The sequence below is a fragment of the Cololabis saira genome, chromosome 13 (assembly GCF_033807715.1).
Source record: "Cololabis saira isolate AMF1-May2022 chromosome 13, fColSai1.1, whole genome shotgun sequence".
NCBI lineage: Eukaryota > Metazoa > Chordata > Actinopteri > Beloniformes > Belonidae > Cololabis > Cololabis saira.
The window spans coordinates 29,032,825-29,051,394 of NC_084599.1; the positions used below are offsets into that span (position 1 = coordinate 29,032,825).

At 36.8% G+C, this 18,570-nt stretch overlaps 2 protein-coding genes across 2 annotated transcripts; one reads left to right on the top strand and one right to left on the bottom strand.

Moving 5' to 3' along the window:
- Positions 1 to 5,066: 5,066 nt before the first annotated feature.
- ndufs7 (NADH:ubiquinone oxidoreductase core subunit S7) lies at positions 5,067 to 11,754 on the top strand. Its single transcript, XM_061738557.1, has 8 exons — positions 5,067 to 5,118; positions 6,253 to 6,289; positions 6,648 to 6,713; positions 6,795 to 6,915; positions 7,268 to 7,447; positions 8,551 to 8,597; positions 9,606 to 9,694; positions 11,285 to 11,754. The coding sequence occupies exons 1-8, from the start codon at positions 5,103 to 5,105 to the stop codon at positions 11,380 to 11,382; spliced, it is 654 nt and encodes a 217-aa protein (XP_061594541.1). The 5' UTR covers positions 5,067 to 5,102; the 3' UTR covers positions 11,383 to 11,754.
- A 2,099-nt stretch (positions 11,755 to 13,853) lies between these two features.
- Positions 13,854 to 17,952, bottom strand: gamt (guanidinoacetate N-methyltransferase). Its single transcript, XM_061737211.1, has 6 exons — positions 17,702 to 17,952; positions 15,867 to 16,012; positions 15,680 to 15,743; positions 15,304 to 15,371; positions 15,086 to 15,196; positions 13,854 to 14,452 (listed from the first exon to the last, which is right to left on the bottom strand). The coding sequence occupies exons 1-6, from the start codon at positions 17,877 to 17,879 to the stop codon at positions 14,312 to 14,314; spliced, it is 708 nt and encodes a 235-aa protein (XP_061593195.1). The 5' UTR covers positions 17,880 to 17,952; the 3' UTR covers positions 13,854 to 14,311.
- Between the last annotated feature and the right edge of the window lie 618 nt (positions 17,953 to 18,570).

Here is an 18,570-nt window from a genome sequence, read left to right on the forward strand (position 1 = left end):
TACAGGACTTTCCAGTCATGAACTCCTCTACGCCGTATAAGCACTCTTGAATCAAATGTGAGGACATGTGTCCAACAAACTTAGCTGAAAAGGGGTGATGTCTCGACAACAGTGTGAGAAACTGAAGCTGTCAAACAGGAGCTGCAGGAGATGGTTCAAGACACGGCTAAATTATGAGCTAAACTTAAGTTTTCATGCACTACTTCTACATTTTGGCTTAATTTTTGTTAAATAAATGATAACACATAATATGTCTTCCTCTTTACCTGAGGTAATATGTTTTATTTTATTTTTTTTTTTGTTTAAGTCTTGACAAACATAAAACCTCAGAGCTAAAAGTGGGTGTACTTCTTTAAGACTGCAGCAAGTTTTGTATGCACATGAAACTTTTCCCTTATGCATGAATACTCCAACAATCCCAAAATCAAATCAGATTTGAGTTAATCATCATGTGATAAGATGTGCACACTTTGGTGCACAAAAGTAAATTGTGCAGAAAGCGTTTGAAAGCAAAAGGCTAGGGCGGTACTCTGATTTCCTTCATCGTATGTAGTATACAGACCTGAAACTCAGGTTTGGATGTGGCTGCTGCCTTTGTTGTCTCTAAATTAGGAGCAGCTGCTTCTCTCCAGAAGTGCTTCACACACAACCTTACATCCTGTGCAGCAGTTTTACATGAAAAGGGAGCAAAACAGCAAAATCAAAGCAGAAAAAAGCTGCTGGAATTTGAGTATTTCTAGGTTAAATTTCCAGGGAGGGGGCAGCTATTGATTGTACTCTAGTCCTACAAAGTCATGCTCTGTGATGAGTATGATTTGCTAAACTGCTGGGAAAATTCCCACAACAAGTCTCTTGCAACACAGCAACTAAAAAGCCTTCTTGTTTTTTCCCAGTTAATTGTTTGGCATCAAATTATGTTTTGCATCTCTCTCTTTTGCATCTCTCTCACTCAGACCATTTGACTCGTGTTGTTACACACACACACACACACACACACACACACACACACACACACAATCTGTCCATGGTATAAACACAATCTTCCCCAGTGATACCGAGGCTTCAGCCTCCGATCCTTGACAGGATGAAGCAGGTATAGAAAATCAATGACTACATGGGTATATATATATATATATATATATATATATATATATATATATATATATATATATATATATATATATATATATATATATATATATACGTGTGTATATATATGTGTGTATATATATATGTGAACTACATATTACAGTAATTAAACCAGCTTCTGAACAGTAGTCGCCCTCTAAGGACACAGTTCTGAGCTCATTTAAAACGAAACGACCTCCGAGACTGAATTCAGGCAGGCAATCTCTGCAGTTTATGCGTCTACTTACGTTGTCCCCTTTGTGTGGTTCATTAAAATCACTCCCTCTTGTTCTTTTACATATATAAAGAGATGGGACCATTTCATTTCATGTCTTCGGATGTCTCACCTACCAAGGTCTCTGCTACTCTCAAACGGCAAACCCACCTTCTCCCCATCTTTCCACCTGTGGGCTCTGATTCTACAGAGGGGGGTTAAGTTGTACACCTCTATATTTCTTTGTAATTTTGATAAATAATGCTTGGACTGAGCCTAAACATCAAAGATCAAGTATGTTTTCTAATTAAAGTGTTTACAAATGGCAATGTATGAGTTGTGTGACTGAAATGGAGGCAAAGTGGAAAACTGTCCTTTGGTTTGGAAGCCTTGGTCACCCTATCCATCCAGGAACCATGCAGCTTGTTATCAATCTTAAATGCTAGTGGTGCTCATGGAATACGCAGCTCGCACATCTTAAAGGAAACATCCCTGCTGAAAGGTATACACATGTTTTAGAGCAACATACGGTCCCAAGCAGGTAGTGGGTATTTCAGGGAAGGCCTTGCGTCTTTCAACAAGACAACGTTATACCACACGCTGCACCTCATGGTTCTGAACGGGCCAGACTACAGTCCAGACTTAAACAGTTGAAAACATTTGGAGAATCGTGAAAGGAAAAAATCAGCAAGAAACACCCAGGTACCACTCCTGTTATCAAATTTAAAATAATCGTTTTTTTCTGTTATCTGGAGAAGATGCATTTCCCTGCTTTCAACATTTGATATGTTTTCTATGTTTTGTTGAGAATAAAATAAGTGTTTATGAGATTTGAAAATGACTATTCTGGTCTTTATAGTTTACACAGAGTCACAACTATTTGGGAATTGGGACGTAGCCTACTTCAGTAATCAAAATGTGGAATGCATTTCCATTTGATCAGATCAGGTACGTTGTCATATTATGGAGTAAATCTGAGACATTCATGGTCCTTGCAGTTCCCATGGAGCTGAATCTGCCCAGTGTGACCACAGTCAGCTGCTCTCAATAGCTTTTTCAGAGTTAAGTTTATGTGAAGATCTGTTGCTGCTCCCTGAGTTCACAGCGCAGTTCTTGTAGTTTGGAAACAGAAAAGCAGAACAGCAGGGCTCATTTAACTAATTTAATCACAGCAACAGTAATATCTCATCTCAGTGCAGAGCTCTCAACCACATGGTGAGACTGTACAAATGTATTAGTCAGTTAAATTATTATATTGTTTGTACTTCAGAGAAAAAATGTTGGACTGTTCTTGCAATGGGAGTTTCTAAATGACCCTAAGGGGACATGAGCTTCTTTTAATGTGAAATTACGTATGTATATGTTATGGCAACAGTTGGAAATGCAGGTCAACTAGCAGAGCAAGGCTGTTGCTCCAGTTTAATTATCAGGATCACAGAAAGTCATTGCTTAACCTCAAAGTGAAAAAAAAAAAGTAACAGGCTAATGTGTTAGAAACTATAGATTCTGCTCCACATATGCTCCCTAAAATGTTTGGTCACATTTAAATGCAACATATTTCTGAGTGAAGTAAGTATTAACTCAGAGTTTCAGAGACCATTGTTTGCTCAAAAGACATTAATAAAGGTTAGAAACTAAATCAAAATAAATAAAATATACCAGCTGCTTGAAATGAAATTTCTTTAATGAAATTTTGTGTGGTTGGTTTCTGATTCCATACATACTTTTAATATCAACATAACCTCTATGTTAAAGTATGAACTGCAACATAGCTTCCCAAGTATAAGCAAAGGATATGTGACATTTTGAATAGTGAGACACACACTTTAGAAATGATCTTATCTTGCAGGATTATAGTATCAAACTACTGGGAGTTAATGGAGTCTCACTGAAAGTATACAATTTTAAACAACTTATCCAGAATGAAACGGGAGCATTAGAGAGAGAAAAAACATCTCAGGGCAAGCATTGATGAACATTTTGTAGACCTCAGTTGTTTCTTTTTGTTATTGTCCTCTTTTTTTATTAAATTTTTAATTTCATTTTCTATTTTAATATTTTACATCTCCAGATTTATCAACATCTTGTTGGACAAGTTTGTAGTATTTCTGTTTTGAGTCATTAATCTCGTCTGGTATGAGCTTGATGTGAGGTTCCATCTGCTCTATTATCATAAACCCACCAGGAAATTGTTTTCTGAGATAAGAAATTATGGTTTAAGTAGAATTAGGAAAGCTGTTGCGTCATTAGTTTGACCATCTTCTCCTCAACAAACATTAACGTAAGGCCTGGACATTGCCTTATAAGTATTGTATCTCCAATAAAATAAAAGAGGTTCACATTAAAATTCTGCACACTACTGTATATATCCAACAAATGTATATTTTTCTAAATTCTTAAATATTGAAAAATAACTGCACTTTTTGCAAAGTGGAACCAGAAACCATAACTCATTTATTCTACCACTGTGCTCGATCTCTCAATTTCTGTTCTCAATTTGAATAATATATAATGTCTAAAATCAAGATAAACGTCTCAATTGACTGTAGGAGTGTGATATTTTAATCTGTCCATGGAGAAAATGACATCACTAATTGACACCAAACAAAGTTTTTTTTAATGATGAATACTGTATTTACATTTTACTTATTTTTTGTCATTTTTTTTTCTTTTTCATATGTTATTTATTCACTCGTTTATGTGTCATTCTCCCTACTTCTGTTAATTTCACTGGCATTTTATATTTATTTTATACATATATATTGGAGTACTTGTCTGATGTCCTTTGTATATCACTTATTCTCAGTACTCGAGTTGTACAAAAATATCAGGGGGGGGGGGGGGATTTTATCATATGGGGACAGATCATTTCTGCTGATTACAAATAATATAATATATTACGAATAATAGCACTGACCAAAACACCTGCAGAAATCCTGCAGGAATGACATAGCAGCAGTTAAATGCAGCATTCTGTAAGTTTTAAATATCCACTGGGCTTACATCAAATACATCAAAACACAACAATAAAAAACAGTTTTCTGAACTTATCAATATGACTCTGTCCTTCACAGGATAAGTAAAATGGATCACTGCAAAAACTCAAAATCTTAACAAGAATATTTGTCTTATTTCTAGTTAAAATGTCTCATTTTAGTTAAAAAAAATCTCATCACACTTAAAAAAACACTCATCACTGGAAAAAACAACAATTTTCACATGTTTCAAGTAGATTCTCACTTGAAATAAGTAGAAAAATCGTCAGTGGAACAAGATTTTTTTGCTTGTAATGAGAAGATAAATCTTGTCCCACTGGCAGATTTTCCTACTTATTTCAAGTGAAAATGTACCTGAAACAGGGGAAAATTGTCAAATAAGTTATTTTCCTGGTGTTATTTTTCTGGTGATGACTCTAAATGTTGAAATAGCAGTAAAACCACATTCATTGATGAAATGACATAAGGGATGGAAAGAGGGGATGCCAGTTTTACAGGGGGATGATTTTGACCGTTTTTATTTCAGGGGGATGCCATGAAATAAAATATATTGAATATTCGACCCTCAACTCGAATACTTTATTCTCAATAAAAAAATAGAAAAATAAAATAAAAAATAAATGAGCGTTAACGTGGAAGCGCGAGGCTGCAGTAGAGTACTATAGTACTCTAGTACTCTCTAGTACTCTAGGCTGCAGCGCCCCCTGCAGCTCGAGCTCATACCTGCACCGGAAGAAGACGTGACGTAACCACAGCATCTAAAGATGGCGGCGCTGGTGGGTAAGTAATGTTTTGACTGGGGTGATTTCTTCTTTTTGTAAAATAAATACTGTTTGTAGGCTAATTTTACCCACAATATTTCTGAATAAGCACACAAATGTGTGATAAATAGCGATTGGACTGCGTCGAGAATCGTATTTGTCACTTTTAGTGAATGCGCAGCACACTGACCTTGCTCCGTCTGCCTTAGCAGCAGCTCGGCTAAAGGCTGATTTATGGTTCCGCGTTAAATCGACGCAGAGCCTACCGTAGACTACGCCGTACCCTACGGCGTAGGCTCTGCGTCGATTTAACGCAGAACCATCATTCAGGTTTAACCGGGTTAACTAACCATCAAACCAGCTGGATAAATGTTGTTTAACATCTCGTGTTTTTCTTAAAACATATTTAGCATCTTGTCGCAATTATTTATTATTTGCGTGGTTCGTGAGCATAATAAGACGAGTTGTTACGTCAACAAATGGGCACATGTTATGAAACCAAACCTTTGGCGAAAAATGTTAGTTTAATATTCTCCACTTATTCTTGTGACTAAATCTCTGCCAACAATATAAGTTAAACACTTTAACTATATAACAAAGGTAGCCTGGGCTTCGGCATCCGATTTGACACCTTTATTAACCCTCATCCTGCTCTCATAACCCTGAACTGCAATGTTAAAATAGATTTTTTTTAAATTTAGTTTACATGTAATGTCTTATATAAAAGCCAATTTACATAGGAGTGGAATATTCAATAATTCCTATCAAGCTTTGCGATAAATAAGTATTTTTAAGAAAAGTAATAAAATAATTTGGCTTTTAATCGGTTAAATCTTTTGCATCAATCCTTTAAACACAGCAATAAGACAGAATTTTCATAATTAGTAGCAGTATAGAGGTCTACATGAAGACACACACCTTTTTTTACGTGTGAATATCCTTTCCATCTTAACCCCTTTATTTATAGTTTCATTAATAAAATATTTTCAACTATGAGAGAAAAAATACTATAGTTTTTATTATTTCAAGACTCATTTAATGACTATTATGTGATGATAGGGTTGGACAATCATACTTTTGCCCATATTGCTTCAAGCCTTCAGCATAAGTTTTTAAGTCTTTTTTCAATTTGTGTCATGCTTTTATTTTGCAGCTCCTCGTCTGGCCTTGTTTGGCTCTTTTTCAACAAGGTAAGAACCTTTAATCCTTTTGCTCGTGGTGAAACTTAATTCAATCTGGTTCCTTCTGGTTCAACAGCTGCCACATTTTTGTGTGCCACTTAATACACTTTTTGTGAATACCTCTTATATTTATTGAGATCAAATAGTTTCCCACCAAAAACAGTGCACCATAAATAGTGAAAGTAATTCTTTGTTGGCATCAGCGGTACTCAGCTTTGCTGCTGTTCAGAGAAACAGTTTGGTGAAGGTTTAAAGTACTATCAAGTTTAAGGATCTCATCCGGGTTTCACCTTTTTAATACAACAATATTGTCCTCTTCTAGAACTGACCATTTGAACTCTTTGTCCTCTTCTCATCTGTCTCATAGGCCCTTTTCAGTTTTTGCTATTCAACAGAAATGCCTGCACAGCAGTGCTCAAAAGGATAACACAAGGTGAGTCTCCCAGAAAGAATATAGGCACCCCCTAAACACTGTGGTAACATGGTAAAGCTCTCTCCTGACAATCTGTTGCAGTGTGGTACCATTCAGAGGGAAAAGCACGGCAGTGGCAGCAGCCAAACCATCATCTGTGGCTAGCAGCAAGGGGGAGTATGTTGTTGCCAAGATTGATGACCTCGTCAACTGGGCACGCAGGGTGAGTAATTTACAGGAGATTAGCTGTGTAAATGTCCTGCTTGTGGGGATTAGATTCATGTCAGAACTGATTTCTGACTTTTTCTGATATTTTATAAACAGTTACTCATTTTCCATCCCACAGTCCATATTTTTCATGAAGCCTAGAGTGGACTTTTTAGGACAACAGCAGGCAAAAAGAGATCAGAACTGTTGGGATATAAAAATGAACTCTGATAGGCAGTAACCTACACACTGTGTAGTCGCTGCTAGTCTTTAACTGTTCAAAATGTGTTTTAAATAGTATTATTAGTACCTTTGTGCCCCTCTTCTGTGCCTATTTTTGGTTTATCATTTTTGCGCTTCTCCATCAGAGCTCTCTGTGGCCGATGACCTTCGGCTTGGCGTGCTGCGCAGTGGAGATGATGCACATGGCGGCCCCTCGTTATGACATGGATCGTTTTGGAGTTGTGTTCAGAGCAAGTCCCCGGCAGGCTGATGTCATGATTGTGGCAGGAACTTTGACTAATAAGATGGCACCAGCCTTGCGGAAGGTGAAAAAAAAAAAAAAAGACAATGAATAATGTGACAGTGTCTAGGCAGTTTGGTTATAGAAGCAACAGTCAACATCAAGTTACATTTATAGTAGAGCTGGGTATCGATTCAAATGTCAAGAATCGATTCCGATTCTTAAGATTCAGAATCGATTATCACCATTTGATTTGATTCGATCCGATTAGATATTGATTTGGGTTAGTGTTGCCTGGATTATATGACTGTAAAATAACTATTGAAATAATAATTACACAATAATTATTGTGAAATAACTAAGAAATAAATAACTCAAATAGGCATTTCAATATCCATTTAAAGTGCAAAAAAAGAAAGAAATTGCAACAGCTCAAGCAGTAAACAAATTATTTTAGCTTGTCTGATTTATTCTGTCACCAGACACACAGCTTGCCATGAAACACCCAGCATTTTTCAGGTATTTCATGACAAACCGTGTCCGATAACAGAGAAACCAAACAAGCTATAGTAAATATAGATTATATGAACTTCATTGAACTAATATAACATTTAGAAATTTAAGCTGAAATGTCCAGCATTTTCTCTAAAGAAAAGTTAATTTAGTTCAGGAGTTTTCAAAACTACTGGGACTACGGGGATTAAAGTTCACCAGACAAAAATGTAATGATGAAAAAAAATAATAATATTTTTCTTTAATCAAAATTTTTTTTAAATTGATCTTTAGACATACAAATCGATTTTTAGGAATTAATAGGAGAATCGATTTAGAATCAGAAAATCGATTTTTTTCAACACAGGCCTAATTTATAGTAATCTGCTTTATCACAGCAGCAACAACTTAATGTTTGACTTAGAGCTTTGAAATAATGGGTGGAAATTTAAAAAAAAAAAAATGGAAGTTTGTGTTTATAGCTTGTAGACACTTCCAGGGCTGTTACCCAGAGTTTTGTGTGCAGGCTGGGAGCAAAAGGAATAGCAAAGCTGTGCAACTGCTGGCTGGATTATGAGCAGCCTTTTGAAGAATTGACAGACGAACATGAAGCTTTCCTCCATCTGAGTCTACAGATTAGCTCTGACTCATACTTTATATAACAATGACTCAACAGCGGCTTCTTCCATCCGACAGGTGTATGACCAGATGCCCGAACCCAGATACGTCATTTCCATGGGAAGGTAAGTTATCTCTGTAATTATTTCCCTTTAATATTAATATGCAAACAAAAGATGTAGTGATTTAGTTTGGCCCTAAACTGAGCCTTTGATTGTTTTGCTTCTCTGATGCACAGATCTCATGCTTAATCAAACATACAGATTCATACGAAAAACTAAAAGAATATAACTTCAGTTTTTAACAATTAAATCCGCAGAAGCCAAATTCCACTTGGAATCACGCAGACTACACACACAAACCTGTAGTTTAACGTGGTGTTACGGAGTGGAGATTGTTCCCCTGGAAAAAATATTTTCCTTTTATTTTGGCCTTCCTTCAATTTATTAATTATATGCAACTAAAAATGATCTACAGATGGCAAAGAAATAAGAAGCTTCTTTGTGAATGTAACACAAGGGGATTATAGGGAGATTTTTTCAGATTACCATTACAGCAGGATTTAAAAAAAAAAAAAAAAAATCAGTGTGTGATGTGGAATTGAGCCACAACGACAGGAAGCTGAAAGAAAATTTAACACTGGATAAAAAAAATTATAATTTTGCTTTATTTTCCAGAGAGAAACTTGTGAAAATGTCTCTGAACCAGCTATTGTCAATATTTAGTACTTTCTCATCAACATCTGTCCTCCTGAAACCTGCCATCACAATGATCTTTAAATGTATCTTTAGTATTCATCGCTCTGTTGGGGAGGGTGGAAACATCATCATCCGATTAGGTTTCAAGGTGCAGCTAAGAAGTGCATTTGACAGTCTCTTATTAGCAGGGCTGTTTACAGGCGAGCGACCTCGCAGTCATCCTGGAAAAGCTCAACCACACGGTGGCAGCATTGACCGGTTGTTTGTTTACAACTGCTCCCTGGGACTTTTAGTTTTTCATAATTTAATAGGTTAAGATCTCAACATGGCATTAAATATCAGACTTGCATATACATTGTTTGTTTTTACTGTTTAGTAATGTAGTTATGTACAGAGTCGGAGTGATAATCTAACTAAACATGTTTTCATTTCCAGCTGTGCTAACGGAGGAGGTTACTACCACTACTCCTATGCTGTCGTCAGAGGCTGCGATCGAATCGTCCCGGTGGACATTTATGTTCCAGGTAGTCATAACATCTGCACCCACTCTGCAAAAGACAGAATATGCCCAGTATTTTATCCTTTACTGGTAGTGGTCTTTAAAAGTTTTAAATGCCCAAAAGTCCGGGGGCTGTTGGTGTTTTTAGTTGGAATTTAGGGGAACTTTAAGCGTTGAAAAAAAAACAGTTTTGACGCTGTTTTGTTCCTGTTTTAATATAATAGTGCCCTGTACAAACAGTATTTGGTGTGACGGAACTCAGACCTAAATTACACCCAACACTGCTGAGATAACAAGACTGGGGATTGTTTTTGAAGATTGGTTCAAGATTTGCTTTGGTTTATAAAGCACAAGTTAGACATTTTCATAAAAATATTGACTTATCTAACGGTATCCAGCCTGCAGGTTTATCCTGAGTTAAGAACCATTTTAACGGTGTAACATGATGCTCAGCACCAGCGGATGAAAAGACGGTTCATATGTTGTTGTTGTGGCTCAGTGACAGGGTGAAGAGTTTTACTCGTTACCGCTGAGGCTTCATGGCCTCTTTTTGGGCTATACGTCTGACCTCTTAGCACGATGCATGCTGGTACGGGCTCCGAGGTCCTCGGGCAGAGGTCTTTTGTGTGTTCCAGGAGCCTGGCTGAAAACTAAAAGAGACAGAGTGTTTGCAGTCAGGGCCCTGAGGCCCTGGAACGATCTGCCCGAGAAAATCAGGTCAGCTGACTCAGTGACCTCCTTTAAGTTACTCCTCCAAAGATACTTTTATACAAGAGCCTTCACTCAGTTCACTTGTTAATTGTATGGGAACAGTTTTGATTTGTTTTGGTTTTTATTTATCTAAAAGTAATTTGTAGAGCAAAATATCCTTTTATACAGTATAATTTTGTATTTATATTTTAAAATCTGATGATTTTTGGTTAGTCTTGTTTTGCTGAATGTATGAACCACTTTGATAAATGATATCAGGATGATCATATTCAGCAACATGGTATCCCGTGAATGTTAAACCTTATTTCTTACTTTTACATTTCTTATTGTCCACAAAAGTATGCTCGTTTCAGTTTGATTATTACATGAGGATTTTTGCTGAAGTGAAGGATGAGATAGTTCTGTCAACTCTGTCGGTTTTTGTTTGGGAATACAATCCTTATTTTATCAATAGAAAATTTTATGGATGTAATTCACAGTCAGGTTACAAAAGTCAGGCTTATATTCAGTTAAAGAAGTACTTGTATAAGTTACTGTAGTAAAACGCATTAGTACTGTAGAACCATACTGTAATTGTGTGAACAGCAGTTGTGGCTGTAGCACTGGTAGCAGTAGAACATGTATTATTAAAGACATACATGCATTATGCATAAATACATGTTGTCTGAAGTTATATTTATTATTTTAACTATTTAAAATCTGCACAATTGTGTCGTCTTGCTGATGTCATTTACACTGTCACTATAAGTATGGCAGCCATAACAATGTATTGTATTGGACATAGTTCCTCAGTCAGCATGTACAGGAGTTTATAAGGTCACTGTCTTTCCAAAAAATGACTGAACTGTAAGTAAAAGACCAGATCGTGCTAAATAGATGTCCGTTTATGCTCATTTGTCCTCAGGTTGTCCTCCCACTGCAGAAGCTCTCCTTTACGGGACCTTACAGCTGCAGAAGAAAATTAAGCGCGAGAAGAAGATAAGGATTTGGTATAGGAAGTGAATGTGTAAAATATATACAGTATCTGTGTGTACCTGGTATGTAAATGTTATATTTCAAGTTGCATTTGGGGCACCGCTCCTCTTCCACGTAGAGCTGCAGGAACTTCAATACAGTCATTATTGTAATTTATACACTGCTGCTTAACCCATTCAGCGGTTTTATGGAATCAGCATCACCGTTTTCAGAGACAGTTTTTGCTTGTGTCAGAATTTAAAACTATAGTTTTGAATTGAGCAAGTGTTCATTTAAGCAGTTGTGTTCAATAAATAGCACATTTATGACACAGAACTCTCAGTCATAAACACAATATGAGTGGCAGACCATGTTATGTTAAGTTTAATTTTCGAATAAACTTGGCTCTCCTGAAAAAGACCAGTGTTTCTCTGGTGTTTTGTCGTGTTCTGCAGCTGCAACCACCAGGTGGCTCCTGTGGTCACCAGCTCTGACCCTCACCGTGTCTTTAGATGCTCAGCAGAGGCATTTTTATTGTGTACCAAACAATCTGCAAGGCCTCAAACTGAAATATGAGAAACTAGAGCTGATGTAAATTACTGTTTGTGTAAACAAACAGTAATTATTATTTATGACGGGTCAGTCGTGTTTGCTGCTGGTGAGGTCTTGTGATTTTATGAGTCAAATATTTAATTAGTCTTTGAAGTTGTTCCTCAGCATTTTTGCAGTTCCTGTAATAACTTAGATTTTTTTAAACTGCTTTCAAAAAGGTGAAAGTGGCATATCTTGACAATTATATTTACTGTTTGGTTTATTTAAAGACATAAAAACAGACGGCAGGATGAAGCATGAATCAACCATGTGCTGAATTTGCATAATTCAGTCAGAAAATGAAAACAGCAGGGTTGGATCTGCTTCCTCGTGCTTCTTTCAATGTGTGTGTTTATCAGCTGGAGTCTCTGCTCGCATCTAGCAGCTGCTGTAGTTTCCCACCTGGCTGCAGCCTGGTGTTGCATCATCCTCCCATTTAATGATTAATGTGTCCTTACCAGGTGGTAGCTTATTCCCACAGAGTCGGGCTGAACACGCCGTTATCCTCACCCATAAATTAAGATACTGCGCTCCGCCTGTGGCAAGTCACTGCCAGAAGCTGATGTAATGCTTCACATGAGAACTCTTTAAAGCTGTTGGAATGCTGTTTGTTAAAGTGGCATACATTCTTTATATAAGTTACTGCGTTACAGTTTCAAAGATCTTTTTTTTTCTGTTTTATTTCATTTGCAGTTGGGTAGATTCACTATTTAATTCTCATTCAGCTCATGTCCTGTATCTGCCGTTTTCTTTCTCCAAACTATTTATTTCTTTTTACTCAACTAGATTTACTGAAGGACTGTTTTAATAAATAAGGTTTTACATATCAGGACATAAGTTAAAATAAGGTAAATACATCTTCAGGTGATCAATATTGCATGACGTATTTATCCTGTGCCATTATTTGATTTACACAGGCTGATTAAAAAAAAATGCCTGTATAAAATTGGAAGTGCAGCAGCTTGAGAAACCACCTTTTGCACCAATAACATACCGTAAGTTGATAATTTGTTTATTACATTATCAGTTTTTCCACATCGATTCAGAGGAATTTTAATCTACTTTCTATTTTTTTTAATAATGCTTTATTTAATTGAATTTTAGAGGGTTCATTTACTTGCAGCTGTCTTTCCATTTAGGTTGAAGTCTGGATGTTGACCCGACTGTTTTGTACTCTTTTTCAGCTGTTCTGTTGCAGATTTGTTGGTGTTTTGTCTAAGAGACAAAAGATCTCTTATTAAACTTAAAATTAAACTTACAATGAAAAAAAATGAAATATACAGAGGCTTTGATGGTTGACTTGACTACAAGGTGTCCAAATTGTGTGGCTACAAAGGAGCCTGAATCATGATTCTACCACCTCTGTGCTCGACAGCTGGTATTGATCCTCCTCGACTACTCTGAGCTGGTTCTGTGACGTAACGATACCCTGCAAATCATATATATATATAATGTATTTTCTGACGTAAGATGGACATTTGAGTTGTTAAAACTTCAAAGGCCCACACAGATTATTCCAAAATATGTTACTGTTAAAGAAACTTTTTCTGAATATTTATAATTTATCTTTAATATCGTGAGAATCATTGCGTTCAACGAAGCTGAAACATTGTGAAGGCGTTCACCTTCATTCTGCAACTTCTGAACAACCTCTGACACGTTTATGATTTATTGGGACAATAAAATCAAATGATCACAATATGAAAATAAAAAAGTAGTTACAATCCCATTTGAACATTTTAAAATATCCCACTGTCTACTACAGTAAAACCTTAATATTATTCAACATGTTCTACATTAGGTACCTCTTAAATTATGAATGATATTATCCTGATACCTCTTTAGGAAAGTTAAACTTTCTCAGTCTCTTTGTTTGTTGTTTTTTTATTATATATTTGTAAAGATTCATAGAAATGCTTACAAAAATATCCAGAGTACACAAAGTGTTTATTTAGCATTTTCCTTGTGAACTTTTACATTCATGTGAATCAACACATCTTCTATTAGTACTTCTACTTTAGGACGTGAACACTTCCTTCACCACTTGGCTGAAAAAAAAACAGACATTTGACCAAAGGCACCTCTGAAAATACTAGTGAACATGTGATACTAAACCTGTAACAAAGTATTGCTGTAACTGAAATACATCGGTGGATACAACTCTGAAACACCGCAGCGACATGACCCACATCAATCACTCACATCAACCTTGAAAATGCTTGCTTTAAAATAAAAGCAAGAACCTTTACACTGAGATGGGGTGGGTGAATTTGGGTTTATTAAAATATGTAACTGTAAAATAAAGTGGAATTAGTATCAGGGGGTTGAGGTGAGTGGGGGAAGGCACGTTAAGAGTATAAAAAAGCTGCAGCAGTGTGTTTGGACTTTATTCTTTCACAATAGTGGGGGTGATCATCTTCTTGAAGGAGTAGTATTTGCATTCGCTGGGTGGTGCAATGTCCATGGTGGTGGTGCTAATCTTCTCCTTCTTGAAGCCGGCTTGAAGCAGATGAGGCACCTGAGACTCCTGGAAATAATTAACAGAGAGAGCAGGTCAGCATGAGGCGGCTCGCCGACGGGTTCTTGTTTATCAGCAACCTTGAAATGAAAATATTCATCAGTGCATCTGGTGTATGATTACATACTGCCATGGACAGTCCTGCAGACATACTGTACACATTGCATGTCAGAGGATGAGTGAAGCTTATAATTTACCTCAGAAAACACATGTTGATGATTCCCAGGTTCAATAAGTGTTAGTGACTTAATGATTACAATCGACAGTTTTGCACTCTTTCCCCTTTTTATACCTCCCAGAATCTTTTTTTTGCTGCATTGATGGATCGAAATAGTTCAAACACAATGAATTTCTGTTTACAGCTTGTAAAAATCCCCAACCTCGGGCATTGCCCGTTTGCTTGCTGGATTTGGTGTTATGTGTCTTTTTCTTTTTTGCCAAACGCTGGATGAAGTATTCGGGCAACAGCCTTGTCCCAGTTTTACACTATTTGCTTCTTTTTTTTTTTTTTTTTTTTGGTACGTGATGCAATTAAGTGCACTGAAAACAAGAATGTATGTATTTTGAAAATGGTTATTGTCAATATTTTATGGAGCGCAGCTAAAGCAGTAAAGCTAAATCTAGATCCTAAAAGTGACCAACCTCAAACATTTTCTCAATGTTGTCATATTTGGTCTTGAGCAGCTCGCCCCAGGAGGTCAGGTTGCAGTAGGTGAGCACGCCGCCGGGTTTCAGCAGCCTGTGAGCGTGACCCTGCGGATAAACACGCATGTGCAAACCAGGATGCCGTCAGTGGTTCAGTTCCAGGTTTTTTTTTCCACAGATGGCATAAGTTATGTAATTACATTTTAAACACCTACCTTGATGAAGTCAAACTGATGAGTGTGCCATTTGTCCTCTGATAGCGGGTACGTGTCGTACAGGATACCTGATAGACGAGGGATTCGTGTTAACACATATACACACTACACGCACTGAGAGTTTGTCCCCCATCTCGTCAAAATGACTCAACCTAATGAATGATGCATCTCCAGGTTGTGTTGCAGCATTTACTTATGTTGTTTTTTGTATTAAATTATTATTTTTTAAATGCAGGATGTACCTGCATTCACCTAAAATTGTGTTTCAATAGTGTTGAGGTATTCAAGGAAACAAGTGTTCCAACAGCCAAGTACTACAGTCAGTCAATATCCCTACATAGGATCAAAGTCGCCCACGTCTGGTTTTACTTCTTACCATCAAAGTGATTGTCTGGCAGCGTGGGAACAACGTTCTCCCAGAGGCCCTTCAGAGGAACGACCTGCAGCAGCAACAACACTCATCAACGTCTTCACATCTCAGAACATGAGCAGGAAACTTGTGTGCGTGCATATGCAGCAAGTGTTAGGTGATAGATATGCTTTTACTGGTAAGATTAACTGACCTTGTGTGGCTGAGACTTGGCCCAGGTCTCCAGTCGGCCAAAGACGCCATCGTTGCACTCGATGATCCAGTGCTCCTCGATGGGGAATGACTCCAGTTTGGTGGCAGCGATAGCCATGCCAAAACCAATCTCCAGCACCCGACCGCCTATCAGACAAAGATAACCCAGCAGAAAGTAAATATCAATAGATTAATATGTTTAAAGAAGTTTGCCTAGGTTCAGTGTAAGATTTTTTTCTCAATTGGTCACCAAAAGACAACTAATAATGTTTTTTTTAGAAAATAAAAACAAATACATACAGTAAAAGAAAAATAAAAAAAAATAATATTCAAAATATATATTATATATATATATATATATATATATATATATATATATATATATATATATATTAATATGCTTGTATATGTGTACTTCATGTATGTATATGTATATGAATGAATGATAGTTAGGCCTAGTAATGTTGTCAGATCATTATTGTGTGTTGCATTTTTTTCTGACACTGCTGGAAGCCTAAATTTTATGGTTTGACGGGTTGTCCCTCTGTTGGGTGGAGCGGGAAAGCCAACTGGTTGTAACATGTGGCTCCACAAAAAGGTCAAGGGGTTGCATTTCCTTTTACAGTAGCATATAAATAGAGGAGAGCAAAGGTTTCTAGTTATTGGTTGACCATTTCATGATGATTTACTGAATCTTCAGACAGCTGTAGGAGACCCTTAATGAAATACTTACATTTTGAAAAGTTAGTTAAAATTAAGTGTAACATTGAGGAAATGTTATCACATGTGGTAAAATACACAAAAAGAAAGAGAACAAAATAATAAATGTGCACATCTACCCATTAAAAAATACCATAAATTGCATCTTTTTACATGGAATGACAGGTGTACATATGATGAACAAAAACCTGAGTAAAAATGCAATATCCAGTAATGTAATTATGTAAAAAGTGAAATAATTTACAATGTAAAGGATTGTGAGTGGACAGCATGTATATTTAATGTACTTGCTATCATTTTGTGACTTAGAGGCCATTATATATAGAAAGAAGATACATTTTTATTGAAAAACACTTTTAAATATTTAATTTCAAATGCATGAAAACTGAATTCTTGCAACATTGGATAGACTGTTTCTTTGCATATACATGTCTATGAGGGGACCATTCTCATTCTGGCTCCACATTTAGTTAAACCCGATGAGCTGTGTTGTTCCCCTGCAGATATTTTAGCCTGTTTTAGGGAGTGAAGTAACAGCTGCAGTTGTACTCCTCAACACTGGACACCATGCCGCTCACACTCACATGTGGCATGAGAAAGTAACAGGGAAAAATGAAAAAGGAAATTAATAGAAGTTTTTTTTTTGTCAAACCACTGATAGAGACAAATAATATATTATGGCCATATGGAGGGGTTATAAGCTGAATCCTAAAGTATGATTCTAAATTTTTGTTTTTTATTTACAATGCATAGTATTCCGTATTTTTGTCATTTGAATTAAATTAAGATTTTGTCATTGTCATTTTACCACCTGTTTCAATGCCCCAAAACTTATACAAGAGGTTTAATATAAGACTAAATAGTAATATTTATTTGACAGCATTTTTTTTTGTTTTATGATGATATATGGATGGAATACAACTTTTAACAAAACTAATTTTAAATATAAGTCTTGAGAAACACATTTCTGTTGAGGATTCATCTTCTTTTTTTTTTTTTAAGTGTTTTGGTCCAGTTTGGCTGCACTTTGTCCATTATCGGACAAAGCATGCAGCTCAATGCCGTGTCCGATAATAGGATCTGCGTCTTCCCCCCCTCCACTGGGACCGCTTTTACCTTTCGAGGCGGCCACCGTTGCCAGAGAGTGCATGTACGGGGTTTCCCAGCGCTCCATCACGGGCTTGCCCATGATCTCCAAGTGCGTGTCGGTCTCATTGTACCCGGCGTTGGCGTCGTGCCAGGAGGACTTGCAGTCCTCTCCCTTGGAGAAGATGGGCTGCGCAGCGGAGGTCATGGCTGTTGGGATGTTGTATTTGTTTGGTCGCAGGTTTGGCAGGCACAGGAGAGAGTGAGAGTGAGGAGGCGGCGGTATATATGGGGCTCGCAAGTTGCTGACGGCGCAGGAATGTGACTGCGGGTCCAAAACGCAGGCATGTTCCAAGATCGCCTGGAGGAGTGGGAGCTTCACTCAGATGGTTTTTTGTTCGTTTGTTGTGGTTGTTTTTTTTTTTTTTTAAACAATAAAACAAATCTGACATTACAACAAGCCTCTGAAGCATCCTTGGGTTGGATCTTAAGTTCTGTAAGATATAATAGGCTATAATAACATTTTCTAAGGAACAAATTAACTTCATATTCTTCTTTCCCCTTCCTACGGAAGAGTATTAGGGCCAGGCAGGAGAAAAATAGAAATAATATTTTAGAGAAGGAAGATTTTTTTTTCATTATGCACAAAAAAGTAGAAATGTCAAGAGAAAAAAGTCGAAATGTCGAGATTAATGTTGAAGTACAATTTCGTAAAAAAAGTCGAAATGTCGAGAAAAAAGTCGAAATGTCGAGAAAAAAGTCGAAATGTCGAGATTAATGTTGAAGTACAATTTGGCGAAAAAAGTCGAAATGTCGAGATTAATGTTGAAGTACAATTTCGAGAAAAAAGTCAAAATGTCGAGAAAAAAGTCGAAATGTCAAGATTAATGTTGAAGTAC